This window comes from Schistocerca piceifrons, chromosome X, assembly GCF_021461385.2.
Source record: "Schistocerca piceifrons isolate TAMUIC-IGC-003096 chromosome X, iqSchPice1.1, whole genome shotgun sequence".
Lineage (NCBI taxonomy): Eukaryota > Metazoa > Arthropoda > Insecta > Orthoptera > Acrididae > Schistocerca > Schistocerca piceifrons.
In genome coordinates this window covers 197,291,988-197,312,374 of record NC_060149.1, presented here as the reverse complement: position 1 = coordinate 197,312,374, position 20,387 = coordinate 197,291,988, and the positions used below count along the sequence as shown (strand labels likewise).

Sequence of the window (20,387 nt, the reverse complement as noted above, 5' to 3'; positions counted from 1 at the left end):
AAATATTGGTAGACACAAAAGAAAAGATAACAGCTTTGTCATTAAAAGTGGGGGTAAAACTGTTAAGGACCGACTTCAGATTGCCAACATATTTAACAAACATTTCACAAATATAGCCATAAATTTAATTAAAACTAAATGCAATTCCAATAGCAAGGTAAAAATCCCCATGAATAACATGACAATGTTCTTTTACCCAGTAACTGAATCAAAGGTACTAAATGCTATAAATAAGTTAAAAAATAAAATGTCATGTGGGTGTGATGGGATTCCTGAGAAAGTCATTAAGCAAAGTGGAAGAAACATAGCCTCACATCTCACTGAAACTATAAATGAATGTTTTAAGACAGGGGTGTTTCCATCAAAACTTAAAATGTCAACTATAAAGCCACTTTACAAGAATGGTGATAAACATGATGTTAGTAACTTTAGGCTTTTATCAATGTCGTCAGGTTTCTCAAAAATAATAGAAAGGATAATGTATCATAGACTATACAAATTTCTTATTACGAATAGAATATTGGTTAATGCGCAAAATGGTTTCCGTAAAGATAAATCAGCTGAAACAGCTATCTTCAATTTTTTGCAACTTGTTCTAAATTCCATTAATAGAAAGGAATTAAATTGTGGATTGTTTTTAGACTTATCAAATGCCTTCGATGTCATCAACCATAAGTTACTGCTTAGGAAGTTATATGCCTATGGGATACGTGGAGTTGCCCACAAATGGTTTGAATCATATCTGTTGGACAGGTATCAGAAGGTGGAGATAAGCCATGCAGATAGGACATATTCATCAAGATTCAAGAGAGTTTTGTACGTAGGACCCCAGGGATCTGTATTAGGGCAATTACTGTTTTTAATATTTATCAATGACCTACCAAGTCAACTATCTGAAGCAGAAGCAGTACTGTTTGCTGACAATACAAGTTTGCTTGTTAAAGCAAATAGTGAAGCTGACTTACAGGAAAAAGTCACATTAGCAACAGACGAAGCAGACAGATGGTTTGATGAAAACAGACTCATTGTGAATGATCAACTTCAGACATATTACAAATAAAATAAAAACTAACCTAACAGTAGAACTGGGTAAGTGTAAGATTGAACAAGCATTATCACTAAATTCTTGGGAGTATGGTTTGATGAACACTTAAGATGGGAAAAGCATGTAATATCATTGAACAAAAAATTAAGTCAAACATGTTATATACTTAGAATGCTTAAAAGCTCATGTAATATTAAAACCATGTTGTGTGTTTATTTCTCATTCATGCACAGTTTATTAAGATATGGTGTACAGTTTTGGGGGAACAACAGTCTAACAAAACATTCATTTAGACTACAAAAGAAGGCAGTCAGAATAATAAAAGGTATAGGATATAGAGACTCTTGTCGGCATGCTTTCAAAGAGTTATAAATCATGACACTACTATCCTTATACATATATGAAAGCATATGTTTCTTAAAAGAACACGAGGAATTTTCTACATTAAACAGAGAATCTTACAACTACGAAACGGGGAATAGGAATGATTTCCACAGAGAAATTCATAAAACAGCTATGTAGCACAAAAGTGTACTATACCAACCCAAAATCCTCTACAGTGCTCTCCCCAAAGAACTAAAAATAATACCAAAACTGTGCATATTTAAAAGAGAATTAAGAAAGATGCAAAGCGGGGTGTGATCCTGAAAAAGTAAAAAACGAGTGTGTGATCTTAATAGGTGGCTCAAACAACGTTGCCTGCAACGAAGGGAATGATGTCATACAGTTGCTCAGGAAGAAAATATCGGCGCTTCATCAGTCTAAGGTATTTGTTGTGAACATTCCAGAGAGACATGACTTAATTCCACAGTCCTGTGTAAATGAGGCTATCTCACAAACGAACTCTAAGTTAGCAAAGTTGTGTAAGTGTTTTAAAAATACTTATGTTGTAGATATAAGCATTTTTGGACGATAATTATTTACAAGTCATGGTATGCACCTGAACAGATCAGGAAAAAAAGCATTAGGTACCCTTTTAAAAACAAAAATATTGGAAGAAGTCCACAAATGTACCCAAAAGTTGGAACCAATTGCACTTAAATGGCTCCAGCCATCAAGTCAGACTCGGCTTCAAACTCAAATGTTTCAGGAAATTGTTAGTAATGAACGTACTGTGTCTGTAGCTACAGATAATTTTTTAGGCAAAAGTTTACATCTGTCTCTATTTCCAAAGAAATGACGATTTTTCACCAAAATGTGGGAGGACTTGGTAATAAAGTAAATGACATTACTGTTCTGTTAGAGGAACCACAAGGAATAAAAGATACCAATGTATTATGTTTTAGTTAACATCATGTGAAAGATATTGAAAGGTTACAGCTAAGTGGTTACTGTCAGGCAGCGCATTAGTCTAGAACCATCATGGAAAAAGGTGGAGTGGTAATTTATGTAAAAAACAACATATCTTACAATGCATTAGATTTAAAGAGCCATTGTATAGAGCAACAAATTGAAGTATGTGGTGTTGAGATTACTGTAAATGACTTCACGGCTGTAGTGTTAGCACTGTATAGATCTCCCTCAGGGAATCTGAATGTATTTCTTAAGCACTTAGATTCTTTATTATCCATACTGTACTCAAAGTCCAAGGACTTGATAATTACTGGTGACTTTAATGTTGATTTCCTAAATGAGAGCAATAGTAAAGCTGATTTAGTACATTTAATGGAGTCTTATAATCTGATGGCAATAGTAGATTTCCCAACTAGGGTTACTGTTAACAGTAAAAGTCTGATAGATAATATATTTATAGATAAGTCTAAATGCAATGAGATCACAGTGCATCCAATCCTTGGCCTTTCTGATCATGGTGGTCAATTGCTTAGGCTCAATTACATCAGTGTGTGCAACAATTCCGAGCATTCTTGGAAATCTTTTAGGATAATAAATGAACAGGGCCTTAAAAAATTCAATGATAGCCTAAAAGAGATAGATTGGAACCCAGTTTATAGGGAAACAGATGTAAACAAAAAGTACAATTCATTTTTAAATGAATTCATGTCTGTATTTGAGTCCATCTTTCCCAAAAAAGTAGTTAGAAATAGTCATATAGGCAATGCCAAGAAGTCTTGGACCACTACAGGGATAATAACATCTTGTAGAACAAAGAGGATGTTATACAGTTCTCTCAGGACTTGTAATGATCCAAAGAAACGACAACACTACAAACTTTACTGTAGCATTCTCAAGAAGGTTATAAATAAATCTAAAAGTATGTGCATAAAATCAGAGATTGAAAGCTCAGAAAATAAAATTAAAACTATATGAAATGTAATAAAGAAGGAAACTGGCAGGACAACAGGGAACATGTCTCAGGTAGAGATTAAAACAGGCGACAGTATCATAAAGAAACCTGAGTTGGTTGCAGAAATATTTAATAACCACTTTTTGAGAGCAGCAGAGAAGACAGGCTTTAATGGCTCTATGGAACAATCATTGTCCCTCCTACAGAAAGCTATTAGCAACAGAATCCCACAGTTATCCTTACCTCCAGTTACTGTAAGCGAAGTCATAAGAGTAATTAGATCATTAAAAAATAAAAATTCTGCTGGTGTGGACAATATTTCTAGTAAAATACTGAAACACTGTTATAAATTTGTTAGTCCCATCTTATGCAACATATACAATGCATCCCTACAAGTTGGCTGTAGTGATTCCTCTCTTTAAAAAAGGTGATAGAAGCATTGTTACAAACTATCGCCCAATATCCCTATTAACTACCTTCTCGAAAATTCTAGAAAAACTCATGCACAGGAGGATTGTAGATCATCTCAACTTCCACAGTATCTTAAGCAAAAATCAGTTTGGTTTTTGTGCCGGTCTTTGTACTGAACAGGCAATATTCTCTTTCAGCAACCAAGTTTTGGAAGTCATTGACAAAAAAATGTCTCCAGTGGGTATTTTCTGTGATCCTACGAAAGCCTTTGACTGTGTAAACCACCAAATTCTTTGGAAAAAGGCAGAATACTATGGTTTGGGTGGTACTGTTGGCTTGTGGCTACAATCATATCTACAGGATCGGAAGCAGACTGTAATGCTAAATGGCTCTTCTGGAGAACCTGCCTCATCTGAATGGGGCACGATAACATGTGGTGTGCCTCAAGGCTCCATTTTGGGCCCACTGCTTTTCCTCATCTTTATTAATGATCTTCCTCTTTGTTCTGAGACAAACAGCAAATTTACCCTGTTTGCCGATGATACCACAATTCTAATTGACGATTTGATTGATCATGATCTTGAACAAACTACAAATACTGTTTTTAATGATATCTTAAATTGGTTCTCCTCAAATGGTCTCTCACTCAATGCAGATAAAACTCATTATATGAGGTTCCATACATCACAAAGTAATCTCAATGAAATTAACATAAAATGTAGAGATCAACCAATACAGAAAGTTGAAGATACAAAATTCCTGGGTGCTTACATAGACAGTAAATGTAATTGGTCAGTTCACATTCTTCATCTATATAAAAAACTTAGCTCGGTAACATTTGCATTACGGGTAATTTCTTCAGTGGCTGAAGTTGACACTATTAAGGTTGCCTACTTTGGCTACTTCCACTCATTGATGTCATATGCTATCATATTCTGGGGGAACCAACCACTTGCAAAAATAGTTTTCACCATCCAAAAAAAAGCAATCAGAATATGTGTGGGGTCCATCAAAGACACTCTTACAGGCACTTGTTTCGGAAGATAGGTATCCTAACAACTGCCTCACAGTATATTTTTTCCTTGCTGACCTTTGTGTGCAAAAATTATTCCATCTACCAAGACAACAGTAAATTCCATGGTTATAACACCAGAAACAAAGACAATCTACATTTCGAAATGAAACGTCTCACTCTGGTACAAAAAGGAGTTTACTACTCCAGCATTAAGCTGTTCAATGCTCTTCCACTACATATCAAATGTGTTCATACAGAACTGCCAAAATTTAAACAAGTTCTCAAAGATTACCTGACAGTGAAATCTTATTATACTGTGGATGAATATCTGAAAGAAAATGTATACCATCACTAAACTTATTGTGTCTAGAAGTAGTTCAATTGATTTTATTGTGCATTTGGGCATTAGCACACTTTTTGTAACAACAGATTGGCTGTACATGTATTTACTCTTGTAGGCCTAATATCTGATTTAACTTTGTGCTCTTATATTTAACCTTTATTTGAAACTCCTTTTTCTGTTAAATGGTTGTTATGTTATCTAGCTGACATTGTATCTGTTACTGTATTTATAGTATGTCTTACTTAAAATATGTACAATTTGCCATTGAATTGCCCTTGTATTTATTATAAGTTTAAATTGAAACCTGTACAATTTAACACGTTCCATATCCTTGTGATTGACTCACTAACTGGATCTACGGAACAAGAAATAAATAAATAAAATAAATAATAAATGAGCAATAGTTTTTACAGTTTGAAGAGTTTATGAATTATTGACAATAAAAGTGCAGTTAATATTTCCCTGACATAATAAACATGTGTAATTGCTCACATTTAAATACTTGCTCTTTCTATGAAAGTATGAAACAGTGTTAATGTAATCTTCGATGTGAGAATCACTAGCTTTTTTTTTGTATGTTGTTATCCTACTTGTATATTTTTATGTTAAGGTTCTTATAGTTCTATTAAAATTGTAATGTCTAAGTGACAAGTAAATTGGATTATAAATTTTCATGTATGTGCATTTTAAATTGTAATGTTTATTGACAAGTCCTGTGTCATTTTGATGATGTACTACAAGGACACTAATAAAATGAATTGAATTGAATTGAATTCCTCATACATTGAACCAATTTCATCCTCACATATAACTACATCTCTTTTGAGAGGGAGATATACAAACAAATCTGCAACACTGTCATGGGCATTCATAGCTCCTTCCTATGCCCATCTTTTCTAAATTATTTATGTTTTACCAGAACTTTCCATACCATATTAACTTAGGGAGTAAATCAGTCTAAAAGACACTCAGAGTATATTGCACTGGCTTATTCTTGGTAGTGTAAAACATCAGAATATCGAAGAAACAATGGGGATCTGAAGGCCTGATAGCTATGAAGCAACTTCAGGATGATCTCAATCTAAGCTGGGTGGCTTCATCATGATCCCCCTCCCCTTTTTCCCCTTTTTCCTTCCACAACCAGAGATGTAAATTAGTCACAGAAGGCAACAGCCAATCCAGTTTAGACAATCTGTAAATTAACATTGTAGCATTCTTGTTTTCCAAATATTTTCAATGGGCATAAAAAATTATATAGATGATGTTTTCATAAAGCATTACTATATTCAATATGGGATGGAAAAAAGATGATTTGGATTTAACATCCCATTGGTGGAGAGGTCCATATGGGCACACAAGATGAGGTTTGACAAGAATGGCTTTGTTGATCATGTTGTTTTCAATGGTATTATCCTAGCATTCACCTTGGTCAACTTTGGGGGGGGGGAATTAAATCTTTATTTGGTTGAATCAATCTATGGTGTTGCTCAATATCTTTTCAAGAGGCTTCTCATGCATTGCTCAGGTTTTATATATATCTCTTAAAATTGTCATTTTATGTATACAATGTATACAATTACATTAACAGACTTTCACATAAGATATGAAACATTTATTTCATCAGTAATTTCATATTAAGATTGTTCATTAAGTTTTGGGTGAATTAAAGTACTACTGTTGTTGTATAATAAAAACTTAATTTGTTGTTTAACTTATACTTGGCACAGTTATTAATTAAAATGAGTGTTCTTGATTTTTGAATACAGTGGTGGGCCTTTGAGAGAAGAAAGTCGAGTTGCCCAACTGTGTTTACAGCCTGTTAAGTAAATGAACTTAATTGTTATTGGAATTAAGCCATAATTGGTTAGGAAACAATCTATTTTTCATTACTCCAATTCCAAAATTTACGTAGTCTCTGAGGAAAGTGGTTTGTGTTACATATTTCCAAAACTTGCTTCAGATGTTGTAATCATTGCTTTGCTGTTTGCACAGCTCTTCATTAGCAGTTAAAGTAGCAGTGGTATCACTGATACAGTCTGAAACTTGTAACTGTCAAATAATAAGCATACAGTACCTTTAATCACTAAATGACAAATGACTACATTGAAAACTACCATACCATGTATTTGAAACATTACTCAACAAATATCATAAACAACAGGAGTTAAGCTGAAAAAAGTATGAATATTACAAACTGAGTGAGTAGCAAAGTATTGATTTATGGTAATGTATTGATTTACTATTACATAACTAATAAAAGCTAAAATATAATTTCAACTTAAGTATGAAAATGTTACATCCCTGACACATTTCATTCTAAAATTTTAACAGTATTATCTATGCCATTACTGCTATTTTACTTACTGCATGTTGTGAACAGATCCACGATATGTCTTTTTCTTGTATGCTACAGAAGCCTCGGTGTAAGGCAGTATCAAGTCCACCTGATCAAAATACATATCTTTCACTAGTGGTGGAGATTTAGCCATTAATGTGTCCACTCCAAGATATGAAACCTGTGGACAATGTGTAGAGCTGAACACAGACACTGCAAAAAGAAGATTCTCATTTACAATAATACAATGAATGAACTGCTTCCTTCAGTATGTGTTTAAAATATGCATTCATATTTTTAAGTTTGTACACACACTGAAGACTAAACATACGGTCAGAGAATTTCAGTACTGAAAGCTTCATTTCAAATTCATAATTAGATTTTTGCAAAGGAAAAAATGTTGTGCTGTCTCTAAAACATTTATTTTTAGAAGTAACACCTAGTAATTTCCAAGCATTCTGTTTTTGTAACAATATTTTGAAACTGGAAGTGCTAACTGTGGAATGTACATTCAGTGACTGAACTGACACAGAACTGATCTTTCCATTTGAAGATGGTATCCAGCAACTTCCAGTGCCATGAATTTAATGTAGTTCTATCGAATAACTGTCCATGGATGTATAAATATTTTGACAGGAAAGTCACTACACTTATTGTCTTGTATCTGCAGTATATGATAGAGAAATAACATAATTCTTTATCATACAAGGGAACCTCTCCATCGCAACCCCCTCAGATTTAGTTATAATTTGGCACAGTGGATAGGCCTTGAAAAACTGAACACAAATCAGTCGAGAAAACAGGAAGGAGTTGTGTGGAACTATGAAAAAATAAGCAAAATATACAAACTGAGTAGTTCATGGGCAACATAGGCAACATCAAGGTTGATGAGGGCACAGGAGTGCCGTGGTCCTGTGGTTAGCGTGAGCAGCTGCGGAGCGAGAGGTCCTTGGTTCAAATCTCCCTCCAGAAAAAAAGTTTAAATTTTTATTTTCATACAATTATCAGAGTTCAGGCACTCACACATAATCAATTTCGCTCTCGAAAATTCCAGGACATGTTCAGATTTGCTTGGACATATGCAGGATTTGACAGTCTACACACAGAAAAATTTGAAAACGTTAAAAACATATGTTTTGACATAGCACAGAGAAAACTGTGCGACTGTGAAACTGTTGCATTCATTTGTTGCAGTTTATGTGACACACTCTTATGTTTTCATTACTTTTTTGGGAGTAATTATCACATCCACAAGAAAACCTAAACCGGGCAATGTAGAAGAGTCTTTTTCCCATTCGCCAAGTGTGCAAGTTAGGTGGGTCGACAACATATTCCTGTCATGTGTCGCACATGCTGTCACCAGTGTCATATAGAATATATTAGACGTGTTTTCCTGGATCAAATGTTTTCGGTTCCCGTTGGAGAGGCACGTCCTTTCGTCTACTAATCGCACGGTTTTTTGGTGCGGTCACGAAACACAGACACTAAACATATTACAGTGAACAGAGATGTCAATGAACGAACGGACAGATCATAACTTTGCAAAAATGAAGTAAGTAAACTTTTCGCTCGAGAGTAGACTTGAACCCAGGACCTCTCGCTCCACAGCTGCTCACGCTACCCACGGCACCAAGGCGCTCCTGTGCCCTCATCAACCTTTATGTTGCCTATGAACTACTCAGTTTGTATATTTTGCTTATTTGTTCATAGTTCCACACAACTTCTTCCTGGTTTCTCGATTGATCTGTGTTCAGTTTTTCAAGGCCTATCTACTGTGCCAAATTATAACTAAATCTCAGGGGGATGCCATGGGGAGGTTCCCTTGTTAGTTGGATAGCCAAATGATCAAGTAGTGTTATTAACTGTTAATAAAATTTTACGTGATATAATTTCATTGTCCTTGTTGGTGACTTGAACTAATATAAAACTCTTGACTTCTCATCTGGTTAAGATCACTGAAGTAATGTGACATTTTGATGCATGTGACTCCCATCATGCTCTGGTGAGGTATTGAAACAGTGACTTTGTCATTTTTATACAGGTGAGGTGGTAGGATGGTCCACCCCACTTGTATGCCACAGTGTGGGTGGAAGTAGGGATGAAACTGCACTTGAGTCCCAGTGTGGTCAGTTTGGCTCCATCCCATCTGAATGCCTCTAGCTGGCAGTGAGCATGGGCTTATTGTATGCCTTTGAATACCAACAGAAAATTTCCATGCTGCTGCTAGATCCAGCATGCAAGGAACTCATCAAGGTTGGAAAATTAGCTGTAATAAAGAAGAGTACTGCTCTTATAAGGAGCTCAGACTTGTCACCAGAAATGATGAAACAACTACAACCTAAAGTGCCAGCACCTCCTCGCTTATAGGGGCTTCCAAAATTACATAAGGAAGAAGTGCCCTATGTACAATAGTAAACACCATCATATAGAATGGCTAAATATTTGGCAGAATTACTGAAGTCCTTAGTAAACACTGTGTCCATCATGTGGAGAACTTATATGAGATAACAAAATTGTTGAAAGATGTCCAACGTGACTAAGGCCACCTCTGCTGGAGAGTTATAATCTAATGTCACTATTCAGCTAAATGACTCTTAGAGACCTTCTGGAATTCCTGGAGCAATAGTTTGAGCCACAAATGGTTAGACATTTTCAATGCACTCTGACCACCACGTAAGATCATTGCAATGGAATTTCTTACAAACGAGTGGATTCTGTGGCTTCAGGTCCCCCATAGAACCAAAAATAGTCAATATATGTTTATGCACAATTTTCAGAAAATTTCTATTGCTACTGCAGATCTCAAACCTAACTGTTTTTATAGATGCATATATGGCATCATCACAGTGTAGCCACATTGTAAGGAAGCCCCTGATAAATTTCTTGGACACACAAACTTGAATTGTGAGGATATAAAATTTGTCATAGAAGTATGGAAAGATTGGTTTCCTCCATTCCTTGATATTGTCTATGAAAGAAGCTAGATGATTCATTAAGTGACTCTGAATAGAGGAATCTGACATAAGCAGATCTGTATTTGTGTGATCTTAGGATCTCCTTGTGGGCAACAGATTGTACTGTTCTTGGGTGTGATTTTAGTTGGCTGAGAACTGGTTGCAAGTTCTGTGGCCACGGTCTACATTGATTAGTCCATCAGCCACTCATATTTTGACAGCCACCTTCAGAACACAGTCATAAAATGATTATAACTGTCTTAACACTTCTGTTTCTTTATATTTCATTGAGTTCCCTGTAGCCATGTTATGTTCTACAAGTGCAGATTTTGTTGGATACTTAATTTCACTGTGTTTTCTGTGTTCCTTGCATCTTTCTTCAGCTGTCTGCACAGACTGGTCAAAGAATGCCTTGCCGCATTTACATAGAATATGGTAAACACCCAAATTACAGAGCCCCATGTCATATTTCACTGTACCTAATTGGCACATTTTCTGGAGGTGGATGGAAAATGCATTTGACATTATGTCAATTCTACCAAGTTTGTTCAATAATTCACCATCGTATGGCAGATATACAATTGTCTTATCCTCCTCATTGTGTTTTATTTGCTGGTCACATAAATTTTGCCTGAAGTCTTGTGCTACGTGCATTTCATTTCAACACATCTTTAATGTGGTTGAGTTTCCTTCATAGGCTTTATTCATCGAATACTACATGGGCCCTGTGTACTAGTGCATGTAGCACACCCTCATGCTTTGAAGGATGATAGCAGCTGGCAGTGTGGGGATACAAACCAATGTAGATGGTTTTCACTTTAAACGCTGTTGAAATAACCATTTCAGACAGCAAGATGGAGTTACCACAACTGTCCAAAATCGATCCATACTTGCAGCCCGCACCACCGTTGGTGCTGCAAGTGGCCACTATGAGATGAATGCCAGGCTATCATAGTATTACATAGTGGGATCCTGTGGATGAGCCTGATATAAGTGGGGGCTCTGCCGAGGAACAGGAGTTCTCTTTGGTGCTCTGTGTGATCTGCATATTATGCTGGCTGCCTTGTAATAACAATTACCAGCTCAGACCTGGAATGCTCTTAGACTGTTTGATTCTGTACATCTGGTTAACTGTTTGTCTATCCAGTAAATATGGAATAAAGAGTGTTAGTAAGTGTAAAACTAAACAACTGTGTCCCAAAGTGCTGTCTGTTTTGTGCTTGACTAAGATGTCCAAAAAGAGGAGTTCAACATTCTCTCCCATCTCTAAGATAAATTTAATACTGAGGTGCAGAGAGCTCAGATGTTGAAGAACCTCCTGAAGTTTTTCACTTCCACGTGGCCACCCAACAAATGTGTGATCAATATATCTGAAAGAGGGCGTAGGTTTCAATACAGCTGCTGGCAACGCAATCCATTTGTTCATAATAGTCACTATTCAAGAGAAAGAATGTTGTCAGGACAAATTTGAAGAGATTAGTCACTGTCAGGTTGAATTTCTCCCTGATCAACTTGAGGGAAGAAAGGCGTAGTTCTGGTGCTGAAATTTATTGACATAGGGGCTTAATACTGCCATTTTGATTTTTTTGTATTTCTAGCTGGGACATAGGTGTGCCCATGTTGCTCACAATTGGACATAGAGGAATATCTTGTTTGTGAATCTTTGCTATGCTGTTGATATTTCACGGTGCTACGTCTCATTGTTGAAGCTTTTGATGATTTCCCTCTGTTGGTCATGTCTCCCTTCAGTTTTCTGTGTGTTGGATCCTCGAGTGGGTTGTACATTTTGTGGTTGTATACTGACAGGGGAAGTAGTATAGTGGCATTTCTTTAGTCAGTGCCCCACAAAGAATCAGGCAAGAGTAGACAATCTATCTCTAAGTGGACTATGAAAATTTGTTAGATGTTTTGTCCAGTCACTGACGTTTGTTCTGGGTCCTTTCCATTACTATTACCAAACTAGATCATCTTGTGATCTGGCCAATAGCCATGGTTTTTACATGATGGGCAGTCCTCATGAGCGTTGGTATTGTACTACAGTCATGGTATCTCACTGGGAAGGTGAGAGAGCTGAGTAGATACCCTTTTGTGTCGCAAAACTTATCCATCTTATCCACCATAGAGGAATCAGATGTGTGCTATTAAGGATTCCCAGTGAATCAATTGTACTGTTCTTGGCCATCCAGCTGGGTGCAGTTGTCTTCATAATACAATATTTTGACTTCCTACCTTGCTGTGTTCTCCATGTCATATGTGTACAATGAGTGTCATCACTACCTGCAGCCACCTTTATACTGGGATTGCTCCACAGCCCTTCCCCCACTACCCAGTCACATACTGCGTCAGGTGGGGTGGTGGGTGGGAGTGGATCACCCAAATCTGAGTGTGAAGCACAATCTGTCAGTGAATGCGCTAGTGGCTCTCAGCTGGTGCTGTCATTTTAGTTGGCCAAGTGCAGTGTCCTAAGCTTTAGTTATGGTGTAGCCACTGTCTCTGTTGATCGGCACATCAACCACTCATATTTCAACAACCTTCTTCAGAACAAAATCACAAAATGATGAGGTCAATCTTAAAACCCACATTTCTTCAATACTTAATTGAGTCCACAGTAACCATGCATTGTTCTGCAACCACAGATTTTGTTAGTTGCTTAAATTCGTTGTGCCTTCTGTGTTTCTTGCATCAGAATATGTGGTTGCAAAACGTTGCGTGGTTTAAGGGGACTTCATGAAGTATGAAGAAAGGGAGTGTTAAGACAAACTTTGTCATTTTGGGACTGTATTCTAAAGGGAGGCTATCGAAATACAAGTGGCAGATGGGCTGATAAATAGCGACAGTGGCTGCAGCCTAAGCAAAGATTGGTACCTAGTGCTCAGCCAACTAAAATCACAACCACAGCTGAGTGTCACTTCTGCACCCAGTGGGGGCTACAAAAATAATGGGGGATCAGGATTCAGACCCAGATTTCGGCAATTCCATCCTCCCACCACTCTACCCAATGCAGTGTGTGAGTGGCTATTGGGCTATTGGAGGAAGGGGTGGGGAGCAATTACCATATAAAGGAGGCAGAATGTAGCAAAGACCCTCATTCTACAGGCATCACCTGAAGAAGACAGCAAGGTATGATGTCAAAATATCACATTATAAAGACAGTTGCACCCGGCCTGACAACTGAGAACAGCACAAAATAGTTGATCTGCTCATAAAGCTTAAGATCACACATCAGATTCTACTATGGAGAGGAGATTTAGCTGAGAAGTGTCTTCTCAGCTCTCTCACTCTCCTAATGAGTTTCTGTCCTATAGGACAATACCAACATTTGTGAGGATCACCTATCAAATAAAAACAGTGTGCTGCTCACTGGATCACAAGAACAGCTTGTCTGGCAGTAGTATGGGGAAAGATCTGATATACATGTCGGTAACTGGACCTAATATCTAAGGAATTATTCACACTCCACTTAGAGATGGCTTTTCTACTGTTGCATAATTCTTTGGAGTGAATTGATGCTGTCTTTGGGGCTCAGGTGGGCAGATTTTGATGCAGTGCTGCTTCCAAACAAGCCTTCAAGTTTGAATGCCTGACCAAAGGAGAGTAACAGCCCCAACAAGAGCAGAAATGGACCACAATAAACCTCATATGGAAATAGATTGATAACATAGCAAAATCAGCTCCGGAAAAGGGACTCCACTTCGCACCAACACTGGTCACTATACTAGTTACTTATTTCATCACTGGTATATAACCAGTAATTTCCACCCTCCACAGTGAGATGTCAGGAAACATATCATGCATTCACTAGAACCATTCCACTGGTTATGAATATCATGATAGAGGAAAGAACTAGGGAATGATCCTGAAATAGTCATTCTATCAGCAGGTGAAGAAAATGCCACTGTACTAATTCTCCTGTCGGAGTACAACCACAAAATGGAGAGCCTACTGGATAATCCAGCATACAGAAAGGTGAAGGGGGACCCAACCAACAGATTATAGGTGAAGAACATTGAGCTTCTACAGCAGTCCCATCTGGAGGTAATTGTCAGGAAGCTTTGACCACGAGCTACAGCACCATCAAGACTGAACAAGAAGTTCCTCTACATCCAATTATGAGCAACATAGATGCACCTACAGACCAGTTGGAAAACACATCTAATGGCAGTATTAAGCCCCTATGTCAGTAAATGTCTGCACCACATCAGGAACTCCTCAGTAAATTTCATTCAACAGTTACAAGAACTATGTGTTTATGGCCAGGACGTTGTGGTGAGCTTTTATGTGGTCTCCCTCATCACCAGAGCATGACTTGCCGATTCCCTCAAGTTACTCAAGCAGATTCAGCCCAAGAAAAACTAATCTTTCTCTTCAATGGTGACTATGATGAACAAATGGATGGCACCACCTTGGGGAGCCCTCTGTCACCAATTCTGACAAGCTTTTTTTTTATGGAAGATTCCGAATAGTAAGCTCTGAAAATAGCTGCATAGAAACTATTCAGATATGTTGATGACTCATTTTTGGTGTGGCCACACGGGAGTGAAAAACTGCAAGAGTTTCTCAAACACCTGACCTCTTTGCACCCCAGTATTAAATTCACCATGCAGGTGGAAGAGAATGTCGAACTCCCCTTTTTTCTCTCTGGCCATCGTAGTTAAGCACAAAATGGACAGTGCTGTGGGACACAGTGTGTACAGGAAAACCACCTACACTGATTTGTATCTCCACGCTGCCAGCTGCCATCATACTTTACTGCCAGAGTGTTTGCTGTGTAGACTGGTACATGGGGCCCATGCAGTATTGGGTGAAGAAAGCCTACCAAGGGACCCAGCACTCACCCAACTAAAATCACAGGGATGCTTGAGTGCCACTTTCATGTGCAACAGGGCTACAAAAGCACTGAGGGGCTGAGGTTCTTAACCAGCTTTCAGCTATCACATCCTTCCATCCATCCACCTCATGCAGTGTGAAATGAGTAGTGGGTTAGGGAGTGGAGAACAATCACTATTTTAAGGTGGCAGTATGCAGTGAAGATGCTCATTCTACAGATATCACTTGAAGAAGACACCAAGGTACTCCATCAAAATATTGTGTTACAAAGATGACTGCACCTGTCTGGGCACCCAAGAACAGTGCAAAAAGACCTGTATTAACACACATCTAGTTACTGCCACCCAATCCAGTATGGCATGGCCTTGAGAACTATTATTCAAAGGGATAGGGCATAAATGTCCACAAAAAAATTCCAGACAACTGTAACACTTGAGGGAGATGTTATGAAGAAATGACTACAATGATACACAGATTATAAATTTCCAGCAAACTGTAACACTTGAGGGAGATGTTATGAAGGAATGACTACAATGATACACAGATTATGAAGGCAATGTAAACAGCATGCAGGGTTGAAATAATACAGGAACACAGAAGGAAACTGGTGTTTCTGCTATGTGTAGGACTTCTGACAGTCAAGACTGGAATTATTTTGAAGAAATACAACATTAAAAAGATTTTCTAAGCACTGCGAGAGATTGGAGATTGAGTTGGCTTGGTGAAGGAGCAAGTGGGACTGTGCACAACATAGCACACTATTCAGTGTAAATGATGGCTGCAGTATATCAGGTAGACACAACACTGTATTCTACAGCATTGCTCAAAGCACATCACGTATATATGCTTCATGCAGGAAGCAAATTTGAAGGTTGTGGGGGACAGTTTGGAAGATAATTGTAGGTTGATTATGATCTGGGTACAGTGCTGTGCAAGATCAGAGAATTTTGGGACAGTATAATAGAGAAAATCATCAAAGTTGAGACTAATTGTGGCCTCAGCCAGAGATGGGGACTACTAATGGACTTCTGGTTACAACATGGTATTGGTCACAACATGCTTCAAGCACTCATAGCTGAGAGACATCCAGATAGCATGTGACCTGAAGCTTGACTAACTATGCCAGGACTTGAATGTGGTCCTTCCACACTCCCATCTCCCCTGCGGCACTACCAGAGGGGAGGCCAGCCCACAGCATGGCTTATTGAAAAGGACAAACATGCTACTTCATCACTATACCAGAAGTTGATGGGACTGACACTCACTGAAATGTCATGCCATTCTTATGAACTCACTCACCTGGAAACCCAAGAACTTTTTATTGGTAAAATATTACTAACTGCTTGCAATGTATAGAATTCCTGTAGCTCTTACTATAGAAAAAATGCTTCATTATCTTTCTTCATAATAGAGGATAGTTATTACATCACACTTATTTGTATAATATGAATTAACAATACATCTCAAATAGCAGAAATTGCATTTAACTTCATTAAGAAAAAACAAAATAATGTACAGGAAGTTCTCGTTGAGAATTACGAATTATTCAAGAACAAAGGAGATGTCTCATCAAAAGGCAGAAGTGCCACATCCTCAGTAGATACACAAACGAAAGATACAGAGCTTAGGTAGCTTTTGGAATGCACTTCCTTTTTCAAGCTTGAAGGAAAAAAAATGCACACCACAAACACATTCACTCATATGCACACACCTGTATCCCTACAGTGTGGTCAGTCGACCGCTAGATCTTTACTGGCCCACAGTGAGTGTACTGGGGTGAGGTGGGGATGTGGGGTGGGTAAGGGATGGTGACTGTTGAGAGGGAGGGGGAAGGGGGGTGAGGAGGAACATCTAGTGGCTCGTGGGAGAGTGGGGTGTCCACTGTGAGCTAGCTAGGGATGCAGGTAGAGGGAGCAGGTGGCAGACAGCTGGGCACATGATTTCATAGACTAGGGTATGAGATAAAAACACACAGCTAGTTACACAGCTCAGAAAAGCTGATGGTGGTGGGCAGGGTCCAGATGGAATATGTTGTGAAGCAGCAATTGAAATCTCGCATGTTGTGCTCTGCTGCATGTTGTGCCAGTGGCTGGTCCACTTGTTTTTGGAAACAGTTTGGCAGTGAAGATTCATTGTAGTTAACACCTGGCTGGTTGTCATACCAATGTAAAACACAGTGCAGTGGTTGCAGCAGAGCTGGTATATAACATGGCTGCTTTCAGAGGTGGCCCAGCATCTGATGAGGCAGGATAAGTCTGTGATGGGACTGGAGTAGGTTGTGGTGGTGGCGGTTGGGTGGATTGGGCAGGTCTTGCATCCGGGGCTTCCTCAGGGGTACAATGCCTGTGGCAGGGAATTTGAGGAGGGGTGGAGGTTCATGGAATAGGAATGGACTAGGATGCTGTGGAGGTTCGGTGGACAGCAGAACACCACATAGGGAGGGGTTGGAAATATCTTGGGCACGATATCCCCCATTCTGGGGACATGGTGATAGATAATCAAAGCCCTGATGAAGGACGTGTTGCCTGGGGCGATACTGGGTGACAAGAGGAAGGCGCTTCTTTGTGTTTGGTTCTTGGGATGGGGATGAATGTGAGGATTGTGTTTGCGTGTGTGTCTGTGTGTGTGTGTGTGTGTGTGTGTGTGTGTGTGTGTGTGTGTGTGTGTGTGTGCATGCGTGCACAGGCATACATGTGTGTGGGTGTGTGTGAGAGGATATGGCATGGGAGATCTGTTTGTGAATTATGTCTGGAGGACATTGCCTGTCTGCAAAGGCCTTTGTGAAGCTGCAGCATATTGGGTGATGGAGTTCTCATCACTGAAGATGCATCTCCCATGGTTGGCCAGGCTGTATGGGGGAGATTATTTGTTGTGAAAAGGGTGGTAGCTGTCAAAGTGCAGGTAATGTTGGTGATTGGTGGGTTTGAGGTGGACCGAGGTGTGGATGGAGCCATCTGAGAGGAGGAAATCAATGTCTGGAAAGGTTGCATGGTGGGTAGAGAAGGACCAAGTGAAGTGGATGGGACAGAAGGTGTTGAGGTTGTGGAGGAATGAGGATAAGGTGTCCTGACCCTGGGTCAAAATTATAAAGATGCCATTGATAAACATGAATCAGACCAGGGATTTGGGGTTTTGGGAAGATATGAATGTTCACTGTAGGTGGCCATGAAGACGCTGACATGGGAGGATGCCATGGGGGTCACATAGCTGTGCCATGAATTTGTATACCTTCACTTTGAATGTGAAGTAGTTATGTGATAGGATGTAGTTCGTTAGGTGTATGAGGAATGAAGTGGTGGGTCTGGGATGTGCAAGGCATTGGGAGAGGTTGCGTTCAATCACTGAAGGCCACGGGCATGAGGGATATTGGTGTATAGGAAGGCCACATCAGCAGTGATGAGATGGTGGGGATGGTGGAGAGCCGGGGCAGTTAGTGGTTGTTATCTTTAATGTGGGAAGCTAGGTTTTGGACAGTTGGTTGTAGACATTGATCACATGTTATATCACTGCTCAGTGTGTTACATTGGTATGACAACCAACCCACTGTCAAGTAGAATGAATGCCCACCACCAAACTGTTTCAACCCAGTGGCACATCATGCAGCAGAGCACAACATGTGAGATTTCAATTGCTGCTTCACAATCCATGCCATCTGGAGCATCTCCACCACCTGCTTTTCTGAGCTGTATAACTAGCTGTGCTTTTATCTAATGCCCTAGTTAAACATGGCGACAGATTCAAGTGTTCGTAATATTCCTGTGCGCGAAAATTACAGCTCCGTAGTGAAAAACAGTCATTATGTGAATGATAAGGGTGTTACAACAAAATTAAATGAACGTATTATCAGCCTACAGAAAATTGTCGAAGTGCTTCGTAAAGAAATTTCATGGCTCAAGAAAGAAAATTATGATCTCCGATCAAAACAAGGTACGTGCTACACGCGGGACTCGGTGCAAAACATTTCGCCTGCTTCCAAAAACTGGAACAAAGCTACGTTTAAAAACAACCAAGCTACGTTTAAAAACAACAAACAAGAAGTGTAAAATCATGTGAACAATGACCGCAACGTTAATTTCGTGCATGAAAACTCGTTTGAAGTACTCGCAATTGTAGACAGCGAGGGTAAAACGAGCCGTTACGAGTCGCTTGGGAAGAAAAGCATTCAAGATAGTAGGCCTAAAGCCACTAGTGAACAGTCTAAACACATCAAAAAATCTCGAAACAACGATAAAGTGTCGTATGAACTTCATGAGACAATACTGGTACAAAATGACCTTGAAGTACGTCACAAAATACCGATAAAAACAGACACTCAAACGAAAAACATTGTAACAGATAACTCGCACAATAAAATACTCATGCTTTCAGATAGTCATGGCCGTGGACTCGCAAAGAAAATTAAAGAGAAAACTAATAAAAGTTTGTGCAGCATAGTAAAACCGGGAGCCCCACTAGCGGAAATAATAAAAACGACTGAATCTAGAGAGGTTAAAAATCTACACGATAAAGACTGTGTAATACTCATCGGAGGTTCAAACGATATATATAAAAATGAAACTGCAAATGCTACACGTTATCTTAAACAGTGTCTGACGAACCTCACGCATACAAATGTGATAATCGTGAATACACCACATCGGCACGATCTGGATAACCAATCATGTGTAAACACAGAAATACAAAAAGCCAACTATCAGTTTGCCAAAATCTGTAGACGTTTTAAAAATGTTAAATGTGTTAATGTAAATAATATAGGTCGTAGATTCCATACACAACATGGACTACACTTAAACGGTATTGGGAGAGAATATCTGGCGAACATGATAATGAAGGAATTAAAACTACTTCAAAACACCTTCAACACAAAAACAACTGTTATACCACTATCAGTATTAGAACATTCCACAGTACAAGAAAAATCAACAAAGGCAGTCATCTCGTCAGCAGCAGAACTGACATCAGCAGAACCTTCACCACCACCACCAACAATAAGAACAGGAGACACAGCAACAGTGGGACAGACAACAGCAAAGCCAACAACAGCAACAGCACCAGAAACGACAGTACCAATGGAGAAGCCACCAGCTAAACCACACCCCATCAGAAGGAGCCAGAGGGCAAGAAAGTACATCACTCCAAAGGAGTATTTCTTATGGTTCAGCACCAAGAGGAGAAAAAAACTGGGACAAACTGGCGCAAAGCATCAGTCACT

The 20,387-nt window shown here is 38.9% G+C and overlaps 1 protein-coding gene across 3 annotated transcripts in view; it reads right to left on the bottom strand.

The window, feature by feature from the left end:
* Nucleotides 1–20,387, bottom strand: part of LOC124721565 — a 640,226-nt gene that overhangs the window by 111,789 nt on the left and 508,050 nt on the right. For all 3 annotated transcript variants that reach the window (XM_047246603.1, XM_047246605.1, XM_047246604.1), the window contains one exon: nucleotides 7,424–7,575. In XM_047246603.1, coding sequence (XP_047102559.1) covers nucleotides 7,424–7,575 — 152 coding nt within the window. The remainder of the gene's footprint in view (nucleotides 1–7,423; nucleotides 7,576–20,387) is intronic.